Source organism: Oncorhynchus mykiss, chromosome 24 (assembly GCF_013265735.2).
Source record: "Oncorhynchus mykiss isolate Arlee chromosome 24, USDA_OmykA_1.1, whole genome shotgun sequence".
Lineage (NCBI taxonomy): Eukaryota > Metazoa > Chordata > Actinopteri > Salmoniformes > Salmonidae > Oncorhynchus > Oncorhynchus mykiss.
The window spans coordinates 27,848,116-27,871,879 of record NC_048588.1 but is presented as its reverse complement, the minus strand read 5'-3'; the positions used below and the strand labels follow the sequence as shown (position 1 = coordinate 27,871,879).

Below are 23,764 nucleotides of genomic sequence, written 5' to 3'. Positions count from 1 at the left end.
GTTGTGCAAGTTCTCCCACTTGAAAAGATGAGAGGCCTGTAATTGTCATCATAGGTACACTTCAACTATGACAGACAAAATGAGAAAAAAAAATCCAGAAAATCACATTGTAGGATTTTTTATGAATTTATTTGCAAATTATGGTGGAAAATAAGTATTTGGTCAATAAAAAAAAGTTTCTCAATACTTTGTTATATACCCTTTGTTGGCAATGACAGAGGTCAAATGTTTTCTGTAAGTCTCCACAAGGTTTTCACACACTGTTGCTGGTATTTTGGCCCATTCCTCCATGCAGATCTCCTCTAGAGCAGTGATGTTTTGGGGCTGTTGCTGGGCAACACAGACTTTCAACTCCCTCCAAAGATTTTCTATGGGGTTGAGATCTGGAGACTGGCAAGGCCACTCCAGGACCTTGAAATGCTTCTTACAAAGCCACTCCTTCGTTGCCCGGGCGGTGTGTTTGGGATCATTGTCATGCTGAAAGACCTTGCTGATGGAAAGAGGTTTTCACTCAAAATCTCACAATACATGGCCCCATTCATTCTTTCCTTTACACGGATCAGTCGTCCTGGTCAATTTGCAGAAAAACAGTCCCAAAGCATGATGTTTCCACCCCCATGCTTCACAGTAGGTATGGTGTTCTTTGGATGCAACTCAGCATTCTTTGTGGGATTTTTGCTCACCGTTCTTGTGATCATTTTGACCCCATGGGGTGAGATCTTGCGTGGAGCCCCAGATCGAGGGAGATTATCAGTGGTCTTGTATGTCTTCCATTTCCTAATAATTGCTCCCACAGTTGATTTCTTCAAACCAAGCTGCTTACCTATTGCAGATTCAGTCTTCCCAGCCTGGTGCAGGTCTACAATTTTGTTTCTGGTGTCCTTTGACAGCTCTTTGGTCTTGGCCATAGTGGAGTTTGGAGTGTGACTGTTTGAAGTTGTGGACAAGTGTCTTTTATACTGATAACAAGTTCAAACAGGTGCCATTAATACAGGTAACGAGTGGAGGACAGAGGAGCCTCTTAAAGAAGAAGTTACAGGTCTGTGAGAGCAAGAAATCTTGCTTGTTTGTAGGTGACCAAATACTTATTTTCCACCATAATTTGCAAACAAATTCATAAAAAATCCTACAATGTGATTTTCTGGATTTTTTTTCTCATTTTGTCTGTCATAGTTGAAGTGTACCTATGATGAAAATTACAGGCCTCTCTCATCTTTTTAAGTGGGAGAACTTGCACAATTGGTGGCTGACTAAATACTTTTTTGCCCCACTGTATGCACGTACCACTTTTCCGTTTATTTTTTGAAACAAGTAATTTTTTTCATTTAATTTCACCAATTTGGACTATTTTGTGCATGTCCATTACATGAAATCCAGATAAAAATCCATTTAAATTACAGGTTGTAATGCAACAAAATAGGAAAAACGCCAAGGGGGATGAATACTTTTGCAAGGCACTGTAGCTGTGCAGCGACGCTCCCCATCCAACCTGACAGCTCTTGAGAGGATCTGCAGAGAAGAATGGGAGAAACTCACCAAATACAGGTGTGCCAAGCTTGTAGAGTCATACCCAACAAGACTTGAGGCTGTAATCACTGCCAAAGGTGCTTCAGCAAAGTACTGAGTAAAGGGTCTGAATACATATATATATTGTTTTTATAAACAATCGAATCAATTTTAGAATAAGGCTGTAACGTAACAAAATGTGGAAAATGTCAATGGTCTGAATACTTTCCAAATGCACTTTAGACATGACTGTAGACATGAAAAGAATGCTGCTCTGTTTTTACCTCTGCTGCATCACAACATGAGCTTGAGACTCAGACGTTGAACTATGACTAGGAACAGAATATGATGGAACCCTTTTTAATCATTAAAATAACTGTCCAGTGTTTAGGTTTCTGTGAAATATGACCTATAATGAATTATAAAACTGGTTGTTTGGATCCTGGATGATGATTGGACGAGCAGCGTTCCAAACCGTGCTGTATTGGCGGTCACAAAAACACCTATGCCCACTAACAATTCCATCTGAGAATTTGTCCTGCACCTCCATAAAAATTATTGTTGCTGTCTGAATTCATGCATTTACTTCAACTCGCACATCATTTCCCCTTGCTTCCAGCCTAGCATATAGTTTGGTATAGCGGGGGTAAATATAAGCCTTGCCTGTCTGACCTCAGAAACAATGTTTAACTGTTGTATTTTGATCTCTGTAGTAGCATACATAGATTGAACAGTGCCCAGACGAAAGGAGACAACTTTTTCCTGAGCCAGTCGAAATCACACATCAACGTCATCATCACAAGTAAACGCCAATAGAAAAGAAGCTCAAACAAACTAAAATGCAGCCGGTGCACTGTCATTCCAGGTTCAATGTCACTGAGTTAGCTGAAGTTGGCTAGCTAGCAAGTGACAAGTACATTATCCAGCCTGCATAGCAACTATGCAAAAGGAATTAACTATTGGGTCTCATCTGTAGCAACATGACCAAAATAACTAACAAGATTTGTTTGGACTATATCTTCTGGAGGAAGAATTAAATTGGATGAATTTACTTATCAAAATAACGTTTTAATAAAAATACATAATTCATTGTTATTTTAATATGCTGGTAACAGTTTTAGAAAAGCAGTAAGGCAGTGCTATATCATGGTGCCGGACCCACAATGCCATTTACCTGTGACTGTATTCATGATACAGCACTGACACTTATCCTTATTGCTTAATTAAAATAGGAGTTAAATCATGTTCCTTAAATGTCCTACTCTTTGAAATGTGTAGTTGTGTCTAAAAAGCACCATTTTACAAAACAAATTTTAACTGACACTAAAAAAAAAAAAACTGTGTGTACTTTAGTGTATTTATACTTGCCTTTCAACATTAAAAGTTCAAAAAGGATGTCTTAAATTATGTCAAAAAGCAACTTCTGTGTTGGTATGGTCTGGGCGTACCCCAATAACAGAATGGTGTGGGCGTATACCGGTCTTGTAAAAATATCCATGCGAGTAGAGTGCTGATTGGCCAACTCAGCCAATGAGCCAACATGACATGTTTGACATGTCTGTTTGAGATGGGGTTTTTGAAGTGGTTTTTTCCCCAATTTATTTTTGGCCACAAATACAATAGGACGAGTAAACAACAATATTTGGGTATGAGTTAACAGAATATGAACTTTTAAAAGTGAGATGTTCACTGGACAGTTACTTTAATCACTTTTGGGGCAATTGGAATGAGATATGATTTGTCTCAGCTCCATATACATTCAATTTGAATTACATGTGAATATTCTAAAATCTGTATAAAACAACTTTCCCACCAGAGATGTTTCCATCAAACTGACTTTTTGCAGATAAAAAGCTGTGCGTGATGACAGTGCACATAATTACTTTTACCCTTAAATTCCCATGTATGAAAAATACAAGTTAAATGGGTTTCCATCCAACTTTACTGATGGTTTTGTCACAAAAACTGTTGCGCTATATAGCAAATGTGTCCACCCTAGTCTTGTCACATGCGATCTAGCCAACAGCACGCAGATACAGTAGGCTACCTACATTATGAGATTATTATGGATAAGAGCTTTGTATTCTTTGTATTTGTCAAACAGCAGCCAAGCATCGATAATCATGTTACCAGAATAAGATCCTGAATATTTATTGGGAAGGAGCATCAAGCTCATCACCGTGCACTTTCACCACCCCGTGAAGAACATCTTATTTCATCTGTAGCCTAATAAACTGCATGCTTCCTGAGTCATAGTGGCAGGACCAACACAACATATCATCACGACTCCCAAGTTTACCTCAAAATGATGGTTATTATTTCAATATTTGCGCATAATGGCGTTTCCACCACCATTTCTCGCATAATCCATTTTACCGACACAAAAAGATCCCATCATGTTGAATTAACAAATTGTCTGTCTGTATATATAAACTTGTACCAGTATTTAATGTTTCCATCAGCCCAGTTGGGACTTTTTTTCCATGTGTCAGGTAATTCATCTGCATGAAATGGACTATATAGTTAGTTAGATGGAAATGTGGTTGGTGATATTGTATATCCTGAAATATGAAATTATCATACAGTACTACAATTTCATTAATCTACTTTTTGTTGTTGTAATGTTAGGTGCTTACCTGGAGGGGGCCACACCCACTAGATTAGGCCCCAGGCCCCTGAACAGAGAGCGGGCTCCTTCTTTCTCAAGAATCAACCTGAAGATAAAAAACAGAATTCCCTTACCCACCACTCACAAATATTCACATTATTTTCACTGAAACTTTAGTGGAGTTCATAACAATGAACTAGGAATAGGCTCTGCCGAAAGACTTCCAACAACAACTTGTAGAGAGAAAAACATGATGTATGATAGGAGTGATGGGATATATCCTGCTGCTGGGGTAGGCTACAGATCCCCAGACAGGCCTTTTCCTGAAGGTAGGAGAGAGAGGGGCGCTTTAGGAGTTGGATTTTAGTCCACATGGCGCTGCCTACCAAGGAGACATGGGCCAGAGCAAACAACAACAACATGGGGTTTTGTGTGGAGGGAGGGATCCAGCAGCCAAACCCCATGGGGGGATAGGGGGTAAACCGGAGGACGTGTAAACACCCAAAATAGACCAGCTAATATTTACTCTCTGGTTTCTTGAGACTTCTACGCGTTAGACTACTTAGAACTGTTTACTGTGACGTTTAATGTGCAAAGCTAGAGGGCAATGACAGTAATAAATCCAAAACAATCTAAACCAATAACACAAGCATAAAGTATAGTATTTGTAATGTTTGATGGTTAACAATAAACATCCCTAGACATTAAAATAAAAGCCTACGCCTGTTTGATCTTGTGAGCTGATAGACTATGTTAGTATGACAATGCTAGTAAATCAAGTTGTGCAGGCAGAAATAATACCCACTTGAGGCAGTGCAGGGGTCCTGGAGGGGACATGCGTGCTACGCTGGGCCCATTGACGGTACTGAGCTGCACCCCAGACACGTAGAGTGTGATGTGGGATGACTGTAGTCTGGTCTTCACCACCTCCAGAGGACAGGTCAGGATGGCTCCTACCGTTCCCCCACACCTAGAAGAGAGCAGAGAGAGAACAGGGGGATGGGAAAGGGTAGAGAGAGAGAGCGTGTCAGAGCAAACAACCCACACAAACTGATGGAACAGCTACAAGGACAGATGTAGAATTGTGTGCTTTTTTGAGGTGGCAGCAAATATTGCTCAGCTGCTTGAGTAAAGCAGCAGACAAACTGTCTATTTGGAAGGTGCTGATTCCATTACAAAAATACACAGTGGATGGAATCCAGAGGATCTGGGGCTTGTGGATCCGTGTGGAGACTAGGGGAGGCTTGTGGATCCGTGTGGAGACTAGGGGAGGCTTGAGGATCCGTGTGGAGACTAGGGGAGGCTTGAGGATCCGTGTGGAGACTAGGGGAGGCTTGAGGATCCGTGTGGAGACTAGGGGAGGCTTGAGGATCCGTGTGGAGACTAGGGGAGGCTTGAGGATCCGTGTGGAGACTAGGGGAGGCTTGAGGATCCGTGTGGAGACTAGGGGAGGCTTGAGGATCCGTGTGGAGACTAGGGGGAGGCTTGAGGATCCGTGTGGAGACTAGGGGAGGCTTGAGGATCCGTGTGGAGACTAGGGGAGGCTTGAGGATCCGTGTGGAGACTAGGGGAGGCTTGAGGATCCGTGTGGAGACTAGGGGAGGCTTGAGGATCCGTGTGGAGACTAGGGGAGGCTTGAGGATCCGTGTGGAGACTAGGGGAGGCTTGAGGATCCGTGTGGAGACTAGGGGAGGCTTGGCGAGTCAGCACAGGAATGCCCTCCATCTGAGGACAATAGTTCTCGGCTGGAATGAGTAAGTGCAATAACAAATACTTTGTGCCCGTACCTTTCACATACCTAATTTGACCTAACACTTTCCAAAAGCACACAAATGACTAGGCTACCATTGACTGTGAGTCTGAGCTTCTTTATAGGAACTCATGAATAGAACATGGTTTTGAACGCAATGGGAGCGGGATGATTTGAAAGAAGTAGACTAAGTTCTACGAGTCCTTTGGGGGAAATATGGCGAGTAGAAAGTATGTGTTTATAACCTAGCCCCGAGCAATTGCCCTGTGTTGTATCGTAAACTATGAAAAGACACAGATAAGAGTGTGAATGACAAGACAGTGAGAGAATATTTTCAGCCAAACCCGAGTAGATTACAGATACAGGCCTAACTCTGTTGCTATGATGGTTGATCATTAATCCATACTTCTATTGCGGCAGATACAGAGGGAGATGGCCACAGTAAATAGAGGTGGAACTGAGGGAATCCGACATACACGCCTGGCACATGTGGACTGCGACAGAGCATGAGCACTGTGGAGAACATTAGAAAAGGTAAACAACGGGAGGGTGCAGGGCTAAACTATTTCTTCCTTACCTGGGACCAATAGTCCTATGACAAGCTACTGATGTTATTTTGAAGGAAAGGAGACCATGTCTAGGCCTATTACTCAATATGTCTGTCAACTCTTATGTTTATTTATTATGAGTTCAATAAAAAAAGATAGGAGACAATAAAAGACTTGAGATGCAGCCAAATGTTCTGGAAACCCGCATGACACAGTTACAGGGAAGGGGCTCTCCGATTAAACTCAACGCTACGATTTACGATGGAGTTGAGCAGCGACTACTGTGGGCTGCCTGGATTTCCAACATCACATAAAAATAGGTTTTTATTTAAAAACTACCGATTTCAGCACCCAAAGAACAACCCGCATTTACACAGGACAAATACAGCACGCCAAAAATAGTACTGTGTAAATGACATTGTACTGTGTAAATGCAGGCTATTCTTTGGGTGCTAAAATACATTTTATTTTATAAAAACGTAATTTTATGTGATGTCGGGGAACTCCAGCCCTGTTGATTAGGCTACTGCCCATCCTGAACTAACAACAACAATTCTGGAAGGAATATGGAGGTACACTAATGTATTGATGTCAAGTTACTCTCATACCACATACAGTAGGGTTCTTCCAACCCTCCCTGAGATATTACACAACTGGTTGTCTGAGCTGAAATTGGCCATGCGCCTTCGTTTACAAGCATTCAGGAGCTCTCTTGCTCTCTATTCATCCATCTCTGTCTTTTACCATGAGTCTGTGAGCAACACATGCAGGAATGCTTCTTGCCCTGAAGCCTCAAGCTCAGCATGCGCCTTCACAAACTACAGCGAACCAGCTGAAACGTGAGTCCTGAAATCTTCAACATAATCTTTAAAACACCCCATCTGTTGGTCATGCAATTGTCCATATGAATGTACATAGTAAGAGTCTATATAACAAATCAAGTCCTCATCTAGCCCTTGGTCTTGACTCTCAGTTCCATTACAATACACATAAGAGTCATCGGACAAAGGAGTCTTCTGTATGGGGAAGTTTTGTTAAAAGCCCTGACTCTCAGTCTGAACATTAACAAGCATCATTGAAGTACAGTTTTGGAAGCATAAGGACCTTATATTTCATATCAGCATCCAGCAAGACTTTTTTCCTTCTAAAAACAAAAGGCTAAATTGATACACACCTATATAGGGTTAGTGTTCCCACACTGCCATATCTCAAATGTTACAGCCATGTTTGTTGAAAACATAGCTAATTAGCACAGGTGGTCCCTATCAGGCATGATCCAGACACATGGGTGTAATGAAAGAAGGCTGGTTAAAACAGGGTACAGTAAGTGTTTTTTTTGCATTTATTAAATTATTTGTAAATTATATGAAAGAAGAGGGCTTTATGTTTCTAGAACCTTCGAATCGATTCACGTTTTGGTGGAATATTGGCTGCCAGAGCCAGGCTACCTCTGAAAATAGCATACCGTGGACCTTAAGGAGTAACGTTAACATTAGGCTCTTTACGAGCACATCTTGGGCTAGCTCGCTACAATGTCACACTGACACAGTGTGAGCATTACTATTTATTTACCATTACAACTTCGGGCTGCGTAGCTAGAATGGTTTAATCGGAGAATAGTTTCCCCATCGGCTGTGGCAGTTCAGGTAATTTATAGCTGACCATGGTATGACCTTGGAGTGCATTTGTTTTGGTTCTGACGCCGCAACTTAATCAGATGCCTATGAGAGAAACCCCTTTACATCCGTGAGAGAAACCGGATAGTTTACGGCTTACCATAATGTTAGACCCCCGTATTTCTTTAGTTGCACGATGAGCTCAGTAGTTTGATAGTAAAGGATGCCAGGTAACGTTAACATTAGATAACGTCAGAATACGTGAAATAAGGTCAAAACAATGGCATCCGAGCGCACGTGCTGAAACAAGTGCATCCGCGTGGGTTATGGCTAATAGTCGGACAATGGTAATAACAAAACTCGTATACAATTGAAGAGCTGGCAATGTTGTGGGTGAAAAACTTCTACATAGCACCGGAAAAAAAGATTTCCCTACCAAAACCAGACAGCTATGTCATTGAATTCAGCTAGCTAATGTTAGCTAGCAAAACAGCTGCTGCAGGCACATCATCGTGGATACGTCTAGACTAGCAGCATCTAACGTGCTAGCCAACTAGACATCTTTGCATTTTATATAGCTTGCTAGCATGATGGTAACTAACGTTACACTGGACTGTATTACTAGCTAGCGATTAGCCATGATACTCACCCTCCAGCAAACAGATGAACTAAGGTATCTCTCTGACTCATTCTGTCTCATATTCCCAGGACCCGGACGCAGGGCACCACTTTGGGTTAGGAGACAAGGGGGGCTGACGAGAAGGAATGGGTAACTTATTGATCACTAGACCAATGCGCCGTGTTGTGGAGGTCAGTTGCTAGCAAAAGCGAGTATATGTAACGCGTTAGCTACAGTAGCTAGCTTCCCAGGCTAACCGTTGCCTTCCCCTGACTGAAAACTTCGCGATCACGACAGTGACTTTGCGTCTCTTCCGTGTTAACAGGGATATTATTTTGCCATGGTTGATGTATTTTTCTAGTGAATGAATCCAATTCGGTGTGATATACTTATACCCCGACACACCTTCAGCCTGACTCTTACATTGCTCGCCTTCACCCCTTGCCTCACAGAATGCTACAGCGACAGGTCAGAATGTTTATCGTCGAATGGGAAGCCGCAAAACAAAGGCTGTGATTGGCGGATGTGTAGCAGTACATTATTTAATCCCGCCCCATCACTACTTTTTCACGTGATCAGGTTTTGAATGGAAGCGTGCTTTGCTACAGCATGTTTCAAATCAATCAAATACAAATTGTATTGGTGCATACACTATATAAACAAAAGTATGTGGACACCCCTTCAACATAGTGTATTCGGCTATTTCTGCCACACATGTATAAAATCGAGCACACAAGCCATGCAATTTCCAAATAGACAAACATTGGCAGTAGAAGGGCGTTTCTGAATAGCTCATTGACTTTGAGCTTGGCACCGTTCCACAGGTCAGTTTTAGGCCCTGCAAGAGCTTCCTAAAAGTGCTTGTATTTTGCATATGTTATCGCAGGTGCATCGAAATGCTTGTGTTTTTAGCTCTAACAGTGCAGCGTACCTAACAATACAAAACAATATACACAAAATGTAAATTAAGAAATATCCGAACGAGCAATCTCAGAGTCTGGAATATAACTAAATGTATGTATACGAGGGTGTTTATAGACAGTAGGCTATAAATAGGACAGGTGTGTACAGCAGTAGTTCTTTACAGTTGATTTATTTATTTGTAATTTTTATGAAATCTCTTGAGATATACCTGGTTTTCAAGTGTCCAAATGAAAAAAAATGAACCTGCAATACTTAGTAACAATAATAATATGGCAACTACTGTTGCATAATAATAATAACTGTAATAATAAAATAAATGAACATTAGTAGCATAAAACGTTTTATATAACTACTAATAGGCCTAGAAATAGTACAATTACTGCTACAACTACTAATACAACTACTTAAACAAAGTACCTATAATATACACTGAGTGTACAAAACATTAATAAAACCTTCTCTTTCCATGACATAGACTGACCAGGTAAATCCAGGTTAAAGCTAGGATCCCTCATTGATGTCACTTGTTAAATCCACTTCAATCAGTGTAGACAGAGGGGAGGAGACAGGTTAAAGAAGGATGTTCATGCCTTGAGATAATTGAGACATGGATTGTGTCTGTGTGCCATTCAGAGGGTGACCGGGCAAGACAAAATATGTAAGTGCCTTTGAACGTGGGTATGGTAGTAGGTGCCAGGCGCACCGGTTTGTATCAAGAACTGCAACACCGTTGGGTTTTTCACGCTCAAGTTTCCCGTGTGTATCAAGACTGGTCCACCACCCAAAGGACATCCAGCCAACTTGACACAATTGTGGGAAGCATTGGAGTAAACATGGGGCAGCATCCCTGTGGAACACTTTTGACATATTGAGTCCATGCACCGACGATACATACAATACATACATATTTACAAATATCTTCACATGGGGATGTTTCTATTAGTTAAAACAGTTTGATCTTAACATCACTGTGTGATTTTAATGGCCTGATTTCTATAGGTAAATTATTCCAGTCAGTTGGGCCTGTATCTTAAAGATCTTACTCCGACTTCATGATGCACCCTTGGAATTTGTCATTTCTGCTGCTGTTGAAAGGAGTAGTGTGAGTCTCGTAAAGTTAAGTATTCCTTAATACAGTATATACAGGGACATTTCAGTTGATACATTTATAAATACATTGGTACCAATGCAGTTGTCTTCTGTTTGGGAGTGACAGCCAATTTAGCTATTCATACATTGTGCAATGATGTGTCTTATAATGGTATCCAAAGTATATACACTACCGTTCAAAAGTTTGGGGTCACTTAGAAATGTCCTTGTTTTTGAAAGAAAAAAGCACATTTTTGGTCCATTAAAATAACATCAAATTGATCCGAAATACAGTGTAGACATAGTTAATGTTGTATATGACTATTGTAGCTGGAAACGGTTGATTTTTTAAATGGAATATCTACATAGGCGTACAGAGGCCCATTATCAGCAACCATCACTCCTGTGTCCCAATGGCACATTGTGTTAGCTAATCCATGTTTATCATTTTAAAAAGCTAATTGATCATTAGAAAATCCTTTTGCGATTTTGTTAGCACAGCTGAAAACTGTTGCTCTGATTAAAGAAGCAATACAACTGGTCTTCTTTCGACTAGTTGAGTATCTGGAGCATCAGCATTTGTGGGTTTGATTACAGGCGCAAGATGGCCAGAAACAAATATCTTTCTTCCTTCTTCTGAGAAATGAAGGCTATTCCACGCGAGAAATTGCCAAGAAACGGAAGATCTCGTACAACGCTGTGTACTACTCCCTTCACAGAACAGCGGACAAACAGTCTCTAACCAGAATAGAAAGAGGAGTGGGAGGCCCCGGTGCACAACTGAGCAAGATGACAAGCACATTAGAGTGTCTAGTTTGAGAAACAGATGCCTCACAAGTCCTCAACTGGCAGCTTCATTAAATAGTACCCGCAAAACATCAGTCTCAACATCAACAGTGAAGAGGCGACTCCAGGATGCTGGCCTTCTAGGCAGAGTTGCAAAGAAAAAGCCATATCTCAGACTGGCCAATAAAAATAAAAGATTAAGATGGGCAAAAGAACACAGACACTGGACAGAGGAAGATTGGTAAAAAAGTGTTATGGACAGACTATGCAATTTGTGGGATGAAGCAGTCAGCTGGTATTCTGTCTATAATGGAGTGGCCAGCACAGTCACCGGATCTCAACCCTGTTGAGCTGTTGTGGGAGCAGCTTGACCGTATGGTACGTAGGAAGTGCCCATCATGAAAATCCAACTTGTGTGAGGTGCTTCAGGAAGAATGGGGTGAAATATCTTCAGATTACTTCAACACACTTACAACTGGAATGCCAAAGGTCTGCAAGGCTGCAAATGGAGGATTCTTTGACGAAAGCAAAGTTTGAAGGACACAATTATTATTTCAATTAAAATCATTATTCATAACCATGTCAACATCTTGACTATATTTCCTATTCATTTAGCAACTTATTTGATGTATGTTTTCATGGAAAACCAGGACATTTCTAAGTGGCCCCAAACTTTTGAACAGTAGTGTTTGTCTGATGTCTGAGCCATTGAATTGCGACTTCACTTTGTCCCTGTACTATCGTTTTGCCTCTTTGATTGTCTTACAGAAGGCATAACTTGTCTGTTTATACACGTCCACGTTCCCTGAACTGCTGCAACTCCTATTCTTTGTAAGTGCGTAACTGACATGAACATCGAAGGTGAAATGCAGGGGAGTTCTTATTTAGAATGCTTAAGTAACATGCTTGTGAAGCCTATGATTTAGAGGGTAGTGAAAGTTAGAACTTAATGAGAAAGGACAAAGATCACTAAAGTAAAATGTTATGTATGTCACTGTTTTACAATGCAATATCATTCTTGAACTGAATGGTTGGAAAGTAAGTCTGACTGTGTGGTTCTATGTAAATATTTCAGCTGGACTACTACCAACCAAAACAATATGGCCGCCTTGAATAGGTCCTTGTTATAGTGGCCAGTGAGAAAAAGCACACCCGTGGCATCATATATCAAGAGTTGGAGATTTGTTCAGCTCAGAGGGAGTGTCAATCACACACACACACACACACACACACACACTAATATTGACCTCCCTCATGGAAAGCTGTTATGTAACCAGCTAGGATATTTTACACATAAAACAAACCAAACACAAAGTGGGCTTTAAAATAAGGCTATGCTGGTAGTATGCATCTTATAGATGACGTGTGTAGGAGGATTTGGAACATTGGTAACCACAACGTTGGTATAACATGCTACTTATAATTGATTTAGCCCAGCAAATCCCAAACTCAGTCATCGGCACCTCAAGGGGTGCACGTTTTGGTTTTCACCCTAAACCTACACAGCTGATTCAAATAATCAAAGCTTGATGATTATTTGAATCAACTGTGTAGTGCTAGGGCAAAAAACAAAACGTGCATCATTTGGGAAACCCTAAATTACCTGAATAGTTTGGATGAGAGAGTTATACAGAGATTGTGTTTGTACATCCACTTGCATGTCACGTCTACTCCTGCTCCTCCTCTCTGGCTCTCATTGTCACCAGTTTACTTATTATTACACACACCTGCCACCATCGTTACGCGCACCTGCGCATCATGAGACTCACTTGGACTCCATCACTTCCCTGATTACCTTCCCTATATCTGTCACTCCCTTTGTTTTTCCCCCAGACAGTATTGCTTATGTGTTTCATGTCTATACGCTACTCGTGTTTGTTATTGTTCTATTATTAAACTCACCACCTGCACTTTTCCCCCCGACTCCAGCGTATACATTACATTACATTACGTGCGTGTGAATGTAAGTGAACTGCATCTAGGAGGTGACTTGAGCCATCCTGGCGTTATGGACAAAATGCAGTTTACTCATTTGAGCTGGAGAATAACATGCTTACCTTTTGAAATCTGTATCCGAAATAATTAACTAATTAAAGTTGGAAAAAATCTTTAATTGAACACATAGGCTACTGTACTCTCAAAGGACAAACTTACTACGCCATCATTTTATGTAGGCCTAATTCCCCAAAAGGTCACAGAAGGTGTAGATTGTGAGTTATCCGTTGCCCTACCCTAGAGATCTGAATACATTGTCGTCCTGGGCAGTGGAATTCAATGTCACCGTCTGCAGTGGGGTTGAGAAAGCTCATTTGAAGAAATACATATTTTCTAACTAAATTGGTTTCTTTTCATTTTGAAAATGTAATGAATTGAAGGTTATTTGTTGATGTAAAAATATAAATGTAACTTTTTTAGGTTGTGTCAGTAGATTTGGGGTGTGGTGTGGTCTCGAGAATTTCATGCGGGAAAAAATGGTGTCCCTAGATATTCTGGCAGAAAACATGGGGTCCCCGCTGAAAAAGTTAAAATACCACTGCCATAGGGGAATGTGCCCACGCAGGAAGACACATTGACCTCCCTCATGTAAAGTTATTATGTAACCAACTAAGATCTTTTGCACATAAAACAAACCAATCCCAAAGTGGGCTTTAAAATAAGGCTATGCTGGTAGTATGCATCTTATGGATGATGTGTGTAGGAGGATTTGGGGACATTGGTGACCACAATGTTGGTATAGAAAGCTAAAGTGGATTTCGCCTCTATACATTTATTTTTATAATGGTGACCTGAATACTTTGGATGAGAGAGGTATACAGAGATTGTGTGTGCAAGTGAACTGCATCTGAGAGGTGACTTGCACCATCCTGGCGTTAAGGACAAAATGCAGTTTACTCATTTGAGCTTGAGAATAAAATGCGTACGCCACTTGGTTTTATAATTAAAACTGCAGTTTAACAAGGCCAGATCATGTGCCGCATGGTGCTCTACACTAATCACGTTACTGACTGACTGCTTCCTGTGCAGACGACAGAGAGAGAGAGAGAGTGAGCCATGAGTGGTCACTGACCCCAATTGTATTACCCTTTCTCGTACAAGTCCGCAGAAGACAATCTGAACCATTGTCCATTTACAACCTATAGCCAGGTTCAATTATCAAAGCTGTAGTTGTAAGTATTGTTCAGCCCCTAATTCTACAATGAATTCAAGCGTCAGCCATTAGATCAGCTAGTGGATGGCATAAATGCAACATAAGTGTAACAATTCCTTGTCCTCTTGAAGTTGCTGGTCCTCCAGAAGTTGTATGTCTATGGTGGTCTCCAGAAGACCCTGAATGACTGGTTGTACCCGGCTGGCCTGGTAGAGGAGTTATGAGCAAAATCCGCCGGGTGTTTCTTACTGCAGATGTAGCTTGATCACTCTTTTATTGGTGAGAATTTTCCTGCACAGCTGGAAATGTAAACTTGTAGTGTATTCAAGGTTTAAAAAGGCATTACAAGTTTGTAATTTCCACTTTGAAATGTTTGACTGCATTTGCCCTAACAAAAAATGCATCAACCCCTAAAAAAAATGTCCATTAATTATAATCCACATAATAATTCACATTTCCTGTTGCTGCACGATTATTTTCCTGCTGTAGCAAACTGGCTCAAATGAAGATCCTACATCTGTAGATGCTCTAATAACACTGAGTCCTTATGGAATTACTCTGCAGTGATTTTGACCATGTGGATGTCCATTACCGCTTTTTATGTAATAATCCTTTCCCTGTAGGCTTAGCGAGATAGGGAGGTGTATCCTGACTTCCTGATTCTGTGTGTGTGAGCAGCACACATCCCCTGGACTTGTAATACAGTTACAAAAACTGGCATAGAGCCAGGGGGAGAGCTTGAGAACTTGTTCCCCTCATCTGAATAAGATTAAAGCTTTGCAATCTTTCTGCCAAGAGGCACTGCGATATCTCATGATCTTCTCCAGTATTTAGGGAACACACAGTAGCCAGTGTGTGGATGTGGGTACAGTGTAGTAGTTCTCCTAGGGCTCTTGGACTAAAAAGGAATCTAAGAGTCTCAATTGAAATGACTTTGAAACTGACCCATGTAATACACAGGTTCATGTGTCAGTGACTATTACTTTGAGCCAATGTACAATATGAGTTCATTAGGCTGCACCAGTTATCTAGTTATTTTAGAATAGCGTATGCAAAACAAATCCAATTGTATTTGTCACATGTGCCGAATACAACAGGTGTAGACATAACCGTGAAATGCGTGCTTACGAGCCCTTTCCGAACGATGCTATTTAAAAAAAAAAAAATGGTATGGTAATAACACAAGGAATAAAATATACAAGAATGAAGCTATATGGAGGGAGTACCAGTACCATATCAATGTGCAGGGGTACGAGGTGTTTTAGGTACATACAGTATGGACAATAATACAAGTAAAAAAGGAACAGAGCAGCAGCAGCGTATATGATGAGTGGGAAAGTATGTGTGTCTGTGTGTCTGTGTTTTTGTGTGTGGCGTCAATATGTGTGTGTGTGTGTTATTTAGTGTGGGTGTGCGGATGTAGCATATGTGTGTGTGGGTTTGTGTGAGAGAGTCAGTGTAGTGAGTGTAGTGACCTGTTGGTCCGAGACCCGATGTTCCAGTATTGCTTGCTGGATGGTAGCAGGGAGAACAGCCTATGGTTTGGGTGGCTCTTTTTACATTTTTGGGCCTTCCTCTGACACCGCCTGATATAGAGGTCCTGGATCACGGTGATGTACTGGACTGTCCACACCACCCTCCATAGCGTTTTGTGGTCAAGGGCGGTGCAGTTGCCATACAAAGTGGTTATGCAGCCAGTTAAGATGCTCTCAATGGTGCAGCTGTATAACGTTTTGAGGACCTGAGGGGCCATGCTAAATCTTTTCAGCCTCCTGAAGGGGAAGAGACGCTGTTGTGCCCTCTTCACAACTGTGTGGGTGTGTGTGGATCATGTTAAGTCCTTAGTGATGTGGACTCCAAGTAACTCTAAGCTCTCGACCTGCTCCACAACAGCCTTGTTGATGTGTAGTCCACGATCAGCTCATTGGTCTTACTGACGTTGAGGGAGAGCTTGTTAAAAGGAGGCCATTCACTGTTAAATACCGGTACAATACTAGATGGAGTAATTATATGCTTAACTCCTCACTCAATAATAAAATACATGTATCTGGATGTAAAATATAAATCTACAGTATTGTCACCAACAGTCAGTCTAATAGCCTTTGTGACTTAAAGTCATGTCATGTGTTTGTATTGATCTAGTGTCAGACACAACTTGGCAAGGATGAGCGGTTTGTTTCAGAAGTGAAAATGATCAAAACAGACGTATCATGAGAAACCAGAGCTCTTCTCTGAACCAGGGTCAATGGTCTATTCTAGAACATATGTTACTCATTAATATCTGTTTAAATAGGATTGTCCTCCCTCTTCCCCATCCCTATGCCTCACTGTCTCTGTCTCTCTGTCCTCTCTCCTGTCTCTATCTCTGTGTCTGTCCTCTGTCTCTGTTCTCTGTCATTTGTCTCTGTGTCTGACCTCTGTCTCTGTCCTCTGTCAATGCCTCTCTGTCCTCTGTCTCTCTCTCTGTCTCTCTCTCTATCTCTCTCTCTCTGTCTCTCTCTCGCTCCCTTTTCATATAGGTAATAATAACAGAATAACAAGGTATAAACATTTCCATCAGAGGGTTATATGAGTGTCAATATAGACGATTATTGTTTGTCAATCTGGGAATTGAGATGGTAATGTAATTTTGAGTCTAGTGAACAGTAACACAAATCACCATCAGACATATAATACAGTGTCTTCAACTGAAATAAAACAACAACTGAATGATAAACAATCGACTTGTAAAATGCTCTAAAATTGGATAACAACATACGTTTGTCAGAAGTTAATTTCAGTTCACTTTTCCTCGCTATATTTGGGAAAGGTGAGTTGTGTGTCGACCATATTAGGGTGCTCTGCCATGTTAGGGTACTTTCTTACAAAGATAATTGATTTGGGGAATACCTGGGAAGGCCCATGTGTATAAAGTAGCTGAGGTGTGTTTGTGTCACATCCACCATATAAGGAGACTGTCACGGCATGGAGGGATATCCTTACAGCCAATGGCGGGATCCTCATATCTTATGAGTATGACTTTGTTCATGTTCAGTGCCTTCGGGAAGTTTTCAGACCCCTTGTTCTAAAATGGATTAAATCATATTTTTTCCTCCACAATCTACACACAATACCCCATAACGACAAAGCAAAAACATTTTTTTTTTGTGTGTGCACATTTATTAAAAATAAAAAACAGAAATACCTTACTTACACAAGTATTTAGACCCTTTGCTATGAGACTCGAAATTGAGCTCAGGTGCATCCTGTTTCAATTGATCATCCTAGAGATGTTTCTGCAACTTATATGGAGTCCACCTGTGGTAAATTCAATTGATTGGACATGATTTGGAAAGGCACACCTGTCTATATAAGGTCCCACAGTTGACAGTGCATATCAGAGCAGAAACCAAGCCATGAGGTCAAAGGAATTGTCTGTAGAGCTCTAAGACAGGATTGTGTCGAGATCTGGGGAAGGGTACCAAAAAATGTCTGCAGCATTGAAGGTCCCCAAGAACACAGTGGCCTTCATCATTCTTAAATTGAAGATGTTTGGAACCACCAAGACTCTTCTTAGAGCTGGCCACCCAGCGAAACTGAGCAATCGGGGGAGAAGGGCCTTGGTCAGAGAGGTGACCAAGAACCTTATGGTCACTCTGACAGAGCTCTATAGTTCCTCTGTGGAGATGGAAGAATCTTCCAGAAGGACAACCATCTCTGCAGCACTCCACCAATCAGGCCTTTATCGTAGAGTTACCAGACGGAAGCCACTCCTCAGTAAAAGGCACATGACAGCCCACTTGGCACTTAACGACTCTCAGACCATGAGAAACAAGATTCTCTGGTCTGATGAAACCAAGATTGAACTGTTTGGCCTGAATGCCAAGTTTCTGGAGGAAACCTGGCACCATCCCTACGGTGAATCATGGTGATGGCAGCATCACGCTGTGGGGATGCTTTTCAGCGGCAGGGACTGGGAGACTAGTCAGGATCGAGGCAAAGATGAATGGAGCAAAGTACAGAGAGATACTTGATGAAAACGTGCTCCAGAGTGCTTATTACCTCAGACTGGGGCGAAGGTTCACCTTCCAACATGACAATGACCCTAAGCACACAGCCAAGACAACCCAGGAGTGGCTTCGGGATAGGTCACTGAATGTCCTTGAGTGGCCCAGCCAGAGTCCGGACTTGAACCCGATCGAACATCTCTGGAGAGACCTGAAAATGCTGTGCAGCAACGCTCCCCATCCAACCTGACAGAGCTTGAGAGGATCTACACAAAAGGTATGGGAGAAACTCCCCAAATATAGGTGTGCCAAACTTGTAGAGTCATACCCAAGAAGACTCGATGCTGCAATCACTGCCAAAGTTGCTTCAACAAAGTACTGAGTCAAGGGTCTGAATACTTATGTAAATGTAATATTTCACTTTATTGATTTATTTTTTGATAAATTAGCAAAGAAAGTCAAGTGGTACTGAATACTTTCCGAAGGCACTGTAAATATGTGGGTATGTTTAGACCTGCAGTTATTTTGAACATTTCCACGAGGCCTACTTCTGATCTGAATCATCTTTACACTGTCAATTATATATTGAACTCCTTACCATTTCCCAAACTTTGCACCTTAACCTTTCACCCAATTCCCTATATTACCACCTCAGCTTGCGTACTAGCCTGTACCTTCAAGTACATGCTGATTTGGAAAACTTTCCTGATCACTTAGCTACTCTTTTGAAAATGTGTTTTTCTTGAACCAGAGATGTAGAGAATGCAGAGAATCAATGATCAACTAATGTCTCTAGCTAGTTAGCTCCTGAACCTCTCTGTTGATAAAATTAACTGACCTTTATACCGAGCAGCTGCTATTTATACATCTCTGTGTATTCTATTGTGTGTGTGGATCGGTGGGTGGGTGCGCCAGTGGCAATGTTAAACTTTAACCTTCGCCAGGTGCTCTGTTTTTCCCCTCGACACGTATGGTATTGGTTGACCTGGAAGCGAGGGTGCATTTCCCAGCGCTCCCTACCGCTCATGTGCGTCTGGGTACCCAAATACAGACTGAACCACAGTGACATGAGGGTTCAAAGTTCACACTGTAGTTTGAACAACTTGTGGAGGCCTCTAAATGTAAAAATGAAACTGCTGGAGCTTTTACCGTAATTCTGTTTCCAAACATTACATCTGCAGTTTTTCCAGTAATAGTTTTTTTTTTACTGTGTACATTTTTCAGAATAGTCATTATGCATACATTTGTATGGTTGGTTAAAATTGAAATGAATGTTTTTTGTTTGGCATACATTTAAAAGTGAAGAATCGCAGTCTTAGCGTAACTTTATCGTGGAATTGCCCATCACAAAGTAAACTATGGCGTGAATAAACAACTTCTGGCTAAACTTTGGCTTTCACGCATTTTTAAGAAACTTGAACAAGCTGTAGTTAGATGAGATACTGCATTATGTCATTTTATGGATTGGAGATGACCAGTGACTGGTCTTTGGAACAGTGATGCAACATGCAGGCAAACTGCACAAAAAATATTTAAAAAATGTGTATTGAGATAATAAAGGTTAAAATGATTTGTTTTGAATTGATCTCCCTCACCCAGAAAATGCATCAAGGTAATTTGTCTTGTTTTCAGATATTCTGACTTGTTTCAATACTTTTTTAGGTTAAGTTAAAGTAAGCAAAATGACCTTGGTAAGACATCAAGTCAATGCATTCTAATGGTAAGAGATATGTAGTTGAGGTCAACATTTTTTTGCGGTGCGTAATACAAACAATGTGACACCAGTCATAAAACTAAACATCTGTGTTATGATGCAGACATATTGTCAATTTAAAACATTCTCAGATACTGACTAGGCCTATATAAGAAACACACACACACACACACTACTTCCAATCACACACACCCTCCCCATCCCATGACTCTCATTGCCGTATGGTCCTGTGGAAGAGGCCTCTCTAAGTGGAGGCACGTTTAGTAGGCAGCCTGGCTCATATTACTGCCATACCTTCAGATATTACTGCGGGAATAGACCCAGGAATGTGAGACAGACAGACAGACCGGCCAGCCAGGCAGCCCAGGACAGCCTTGGAGCCTCCACTGAACCAATGCCTGATTTAATCATCAATAATCAGAGACCTGCTTGCTGCACTCTGTACCCTGGCCCCCGGACACAGGAAGGGGCCCACTCAGGGCCATCTGAGAGCCACGGGACTGCAGGGATGCTTCTTAGTTAGGATCCAACAGGTTAAATGGATGGGCTGTTCACTCAAGATCACACAATAAAAACAATTTAAAACAACAGCAAGAAATAAATAAACAATATGCATACTATAACCAGCAATGAAATGTTCAACATGATATGCATGAAGTGGTTCAGTGAAACAGTTCTAGTGTTATCAGAAGTGGTTCAGTGAAACAGTTCTAGTGTTATCAGAAGTGGTTCAGTGAAACAGGCCTAGTGTTATCAGAAGTGGTTCAGTGAAACAGTTCTAGTGTTATCAGAAGTGGTTTCAGTGAAACAGTTCTAGTGTTATCAGAAGTGGTTCAATGAAACAGGCCTAGTGTTATCAGAAGTGGTTTCAGTGAAACAGTTCTAGTGTTATCAGAAGTGGTTCAATGAAACAGGCCTAGTGTTATCAGAAGTGGTTTCAGTGAAACAGTTCTAGTGTTATCAGAAGTGGTTTCAGTGAAACAGTTCTAGTGTTATCAGAAGTGGTTCAGTGAAACAGTTCTAGTGTTATCAGAAGTGGTTCAGTGAAACAGTTCTAGTGGTATCAGAAGTGGTTCAGTGAAACAGGCCTAGTGTTATCAGAAGTGGTTCAGTGAAACAGGCCTAGTGTTATCAGAAGTGGTTTCAGTGAAACAGTTCTAGTGTTATCAGAAGTGGTTCAGTGAAACAGTTCTAGTGTTATCAGAAGTGGTTCAGTGAAACAGTTCTAGTGTTATCAGAAGTGGTTCAGTGAAACAGTTCTAGTGTTATCAGAAGTGGTTTCAGTGAAACAGGCCTAGTGTTATCAGAAGTGGTTCAATGAAACAGGCCTAGTGTTATCAGAAGTGGTTCAGTGAAACAGGCCTAGTGTTATCAGAAGTGGTTTCAGTGAAACAGTTCTAGTGTTATCAGAAGTGGTTCAGTGAAACAGTTCTAGTGTTATCAGAAGTGGTTCAGTGAAACAGTTCTAGTGTTATCAGAAGTGGTTCAGTGAAACAGTTCTAGTGTTATCAGAAGTGGTTCAGTGAAACAGTTCTAGTGTTATCAGAAGTGGTTTCAGTGAAACAGGCCTAGTGTTATCAGAAGTGGTTCAATGAAACAGGCCTAGTGTTATCAGAAGTGGTTCAGTGAAACAGTTCTAGTGTTATCAGAAGTGGTTCAGTGAAACAGTTCTAGTGTTATCAGAAGTGGTTCAGTGAAACAGGCCTAGTGTTATCAAACATTGTTGTTGTCATTTTCAAGAAGCTTCCATGTGAAGCTACATCATTGTGAAATGGTATGAACAGTAGACACGCAGTGGCCTCAGTACAAGAGATAAGGTTTTTTAAGTATGAAGTAAATGTTACTGTGATGGATAAAGGTGCCGTTAAGAACTGCTGTACGTGTGTGTGAGAGAGAGTGTAGTCTGTGGCCATAGTAACAATTCAACCACATGACATGAGTAGACAGTTGGAATTTGGTGGTATGCATGGTACAGATAGTGATACAGAAGTCTGGCACTGTTGATCTTTCTCAGTGTCCTCAAATTATACCCTCAACCCCACTTTGCTAGATTTTCAAGATTAGGCACATTCTCTCTCTCTCCCTGCCTCCCTCATTACTTGAACTGTATTCTAATTATTCTATTTCTATGCTCCATCCATCCTCATGGGAAATTCCTTACTCCAGAGTGGGCCTTCTTCCTTTGTGACGGACACAGATACTTTGAAAACCAGAACTCAGAAGATCATTGGAATCGCCCCTGTTTGATCCACATTGTATGAGAATAGCAAATGATTGAAAACTCTGGGAACTAGCCATTGGAATGCTTTTTGGAAAGTTGTCCTGGCTAGCACAAGTTAATCAGTGCTGTCAAAGTTCACGTGTCCACAAGGGTGCGTTCTGTCAAAGCAGTTCTCATTCAAATGACTTCAGAAGGAATCTTATCTTAAATCCCTTTGTTTCATTGTCTCCCATCCCTCACCTACCCTGACGAGAAAGAACAGAACAAGTGAACTAACGTTTTTTTCACCTGTCCTTTTTTGTCATATCAGTGCCGTCATGGACCAGCCTCAAACGAACCATCCTGATCTCATGAACAGAATGTAAGCTCGCAAGATCAGGATGGTTCATACGAGGCTAGTCACAGACAACATACTACTTTAGTATATTGATGCGCACTAAAAGTTGGCTACATCATCTATCCACCCCTTATCTTTTTTTGAAAAGTTGATTTGACAATGCTGTGCTTCTAACCAACCGTTTTAATTCTAATGGTCAGCTGTTACAATAACTATAGTAGAATGTACTAGAAAACAGTATAATTATATATCAAACCTGCTGTTGTCTTGGTTGGACCAGGTCTCTTGAAAATAAATGTTATCTCAATGAGACTAACCTGGATAAATAAATAAACAATATCCACAAACAGTCTGTGAAAACACACCAAAAGACGTATAGGGGGCTGCAGCAGTGGAGGCTTCTGAGGGGAGGATGGAATCAAATACGTGGTTTCCATATGTTTGATGTGTTTGATACCATTCCGTTTGTTCTATTCCAGCCATTACAATGAGCCCATCCTCCAATAGCTCCTCCCACCAGCCTCCTCTGTTATAAAGATACACAAAAAATGCTTCTACATAATTTTGTCTGACGGTGATATGTTATGTATGTGATTAATCATCTGTAGGGTCAAGGTTGCAGGATAGTAAAATATCCCTGCATTCACCAAGGCAAGGTCCAGTCACTGTCCACTACTATTGGGAGTAACATTGCATTAACAGTTTTAGCAAGTGTCACTCACATAGAGAATGATAGAGGACTCTTCTTTGTAGCTGTCCCATTATGGAGACTGTGAGCGCATAGGCAGCACCATTGAGGTCATCTCCATTTTGAAGTAGTCAATTTTCTTCTTCTACTACTCTATGAGTTGGTAAACAAACTGAAAGGCGTTCATACTGCCACCTGGAGTGTGTTGTTGGAACAGGTATGAA

The 23,764-nt window shown here is 41.2% G+C and overlaps 1 protein-coding gene across 1 annotated transcript in view; it reads right to left on the bottom strand.

The window, feature by feature from the left end:
• Nucleotides 1-9,137, bottom strand: part of LOC110504118 (solute carrier family 25 member 36-A) — a 29,796-nt gene extending 20,659 nt beyond the window's left edge. The window contains exons 1-3 of the mRNA XM_021582945.2: nucleotides 8,678-9,137; nucleotides 4,920-5,084; nucleotides 4,143-4,220 (exon numbers count right to left, since the gene is read on the bottom strand). Coding sequence (XP_021438620.1) covers nucleotides 4,143-4,220; nucleotides 4,920-5,084; nucleotides 8,678-8,718 — 284 coding nt within the window. The 5' untranslated portion in view covers nucleotides 8,719-9,137. The remainder of the gene's footprint in view (nucleotides 1-4,142; nucleotides 4,221-4,919; nucleotides 5,085-8,677) is intronic.
• Between the last annotated feature and the right edge of the window lie 14,627 nt (nucleotides 9,138-23,764).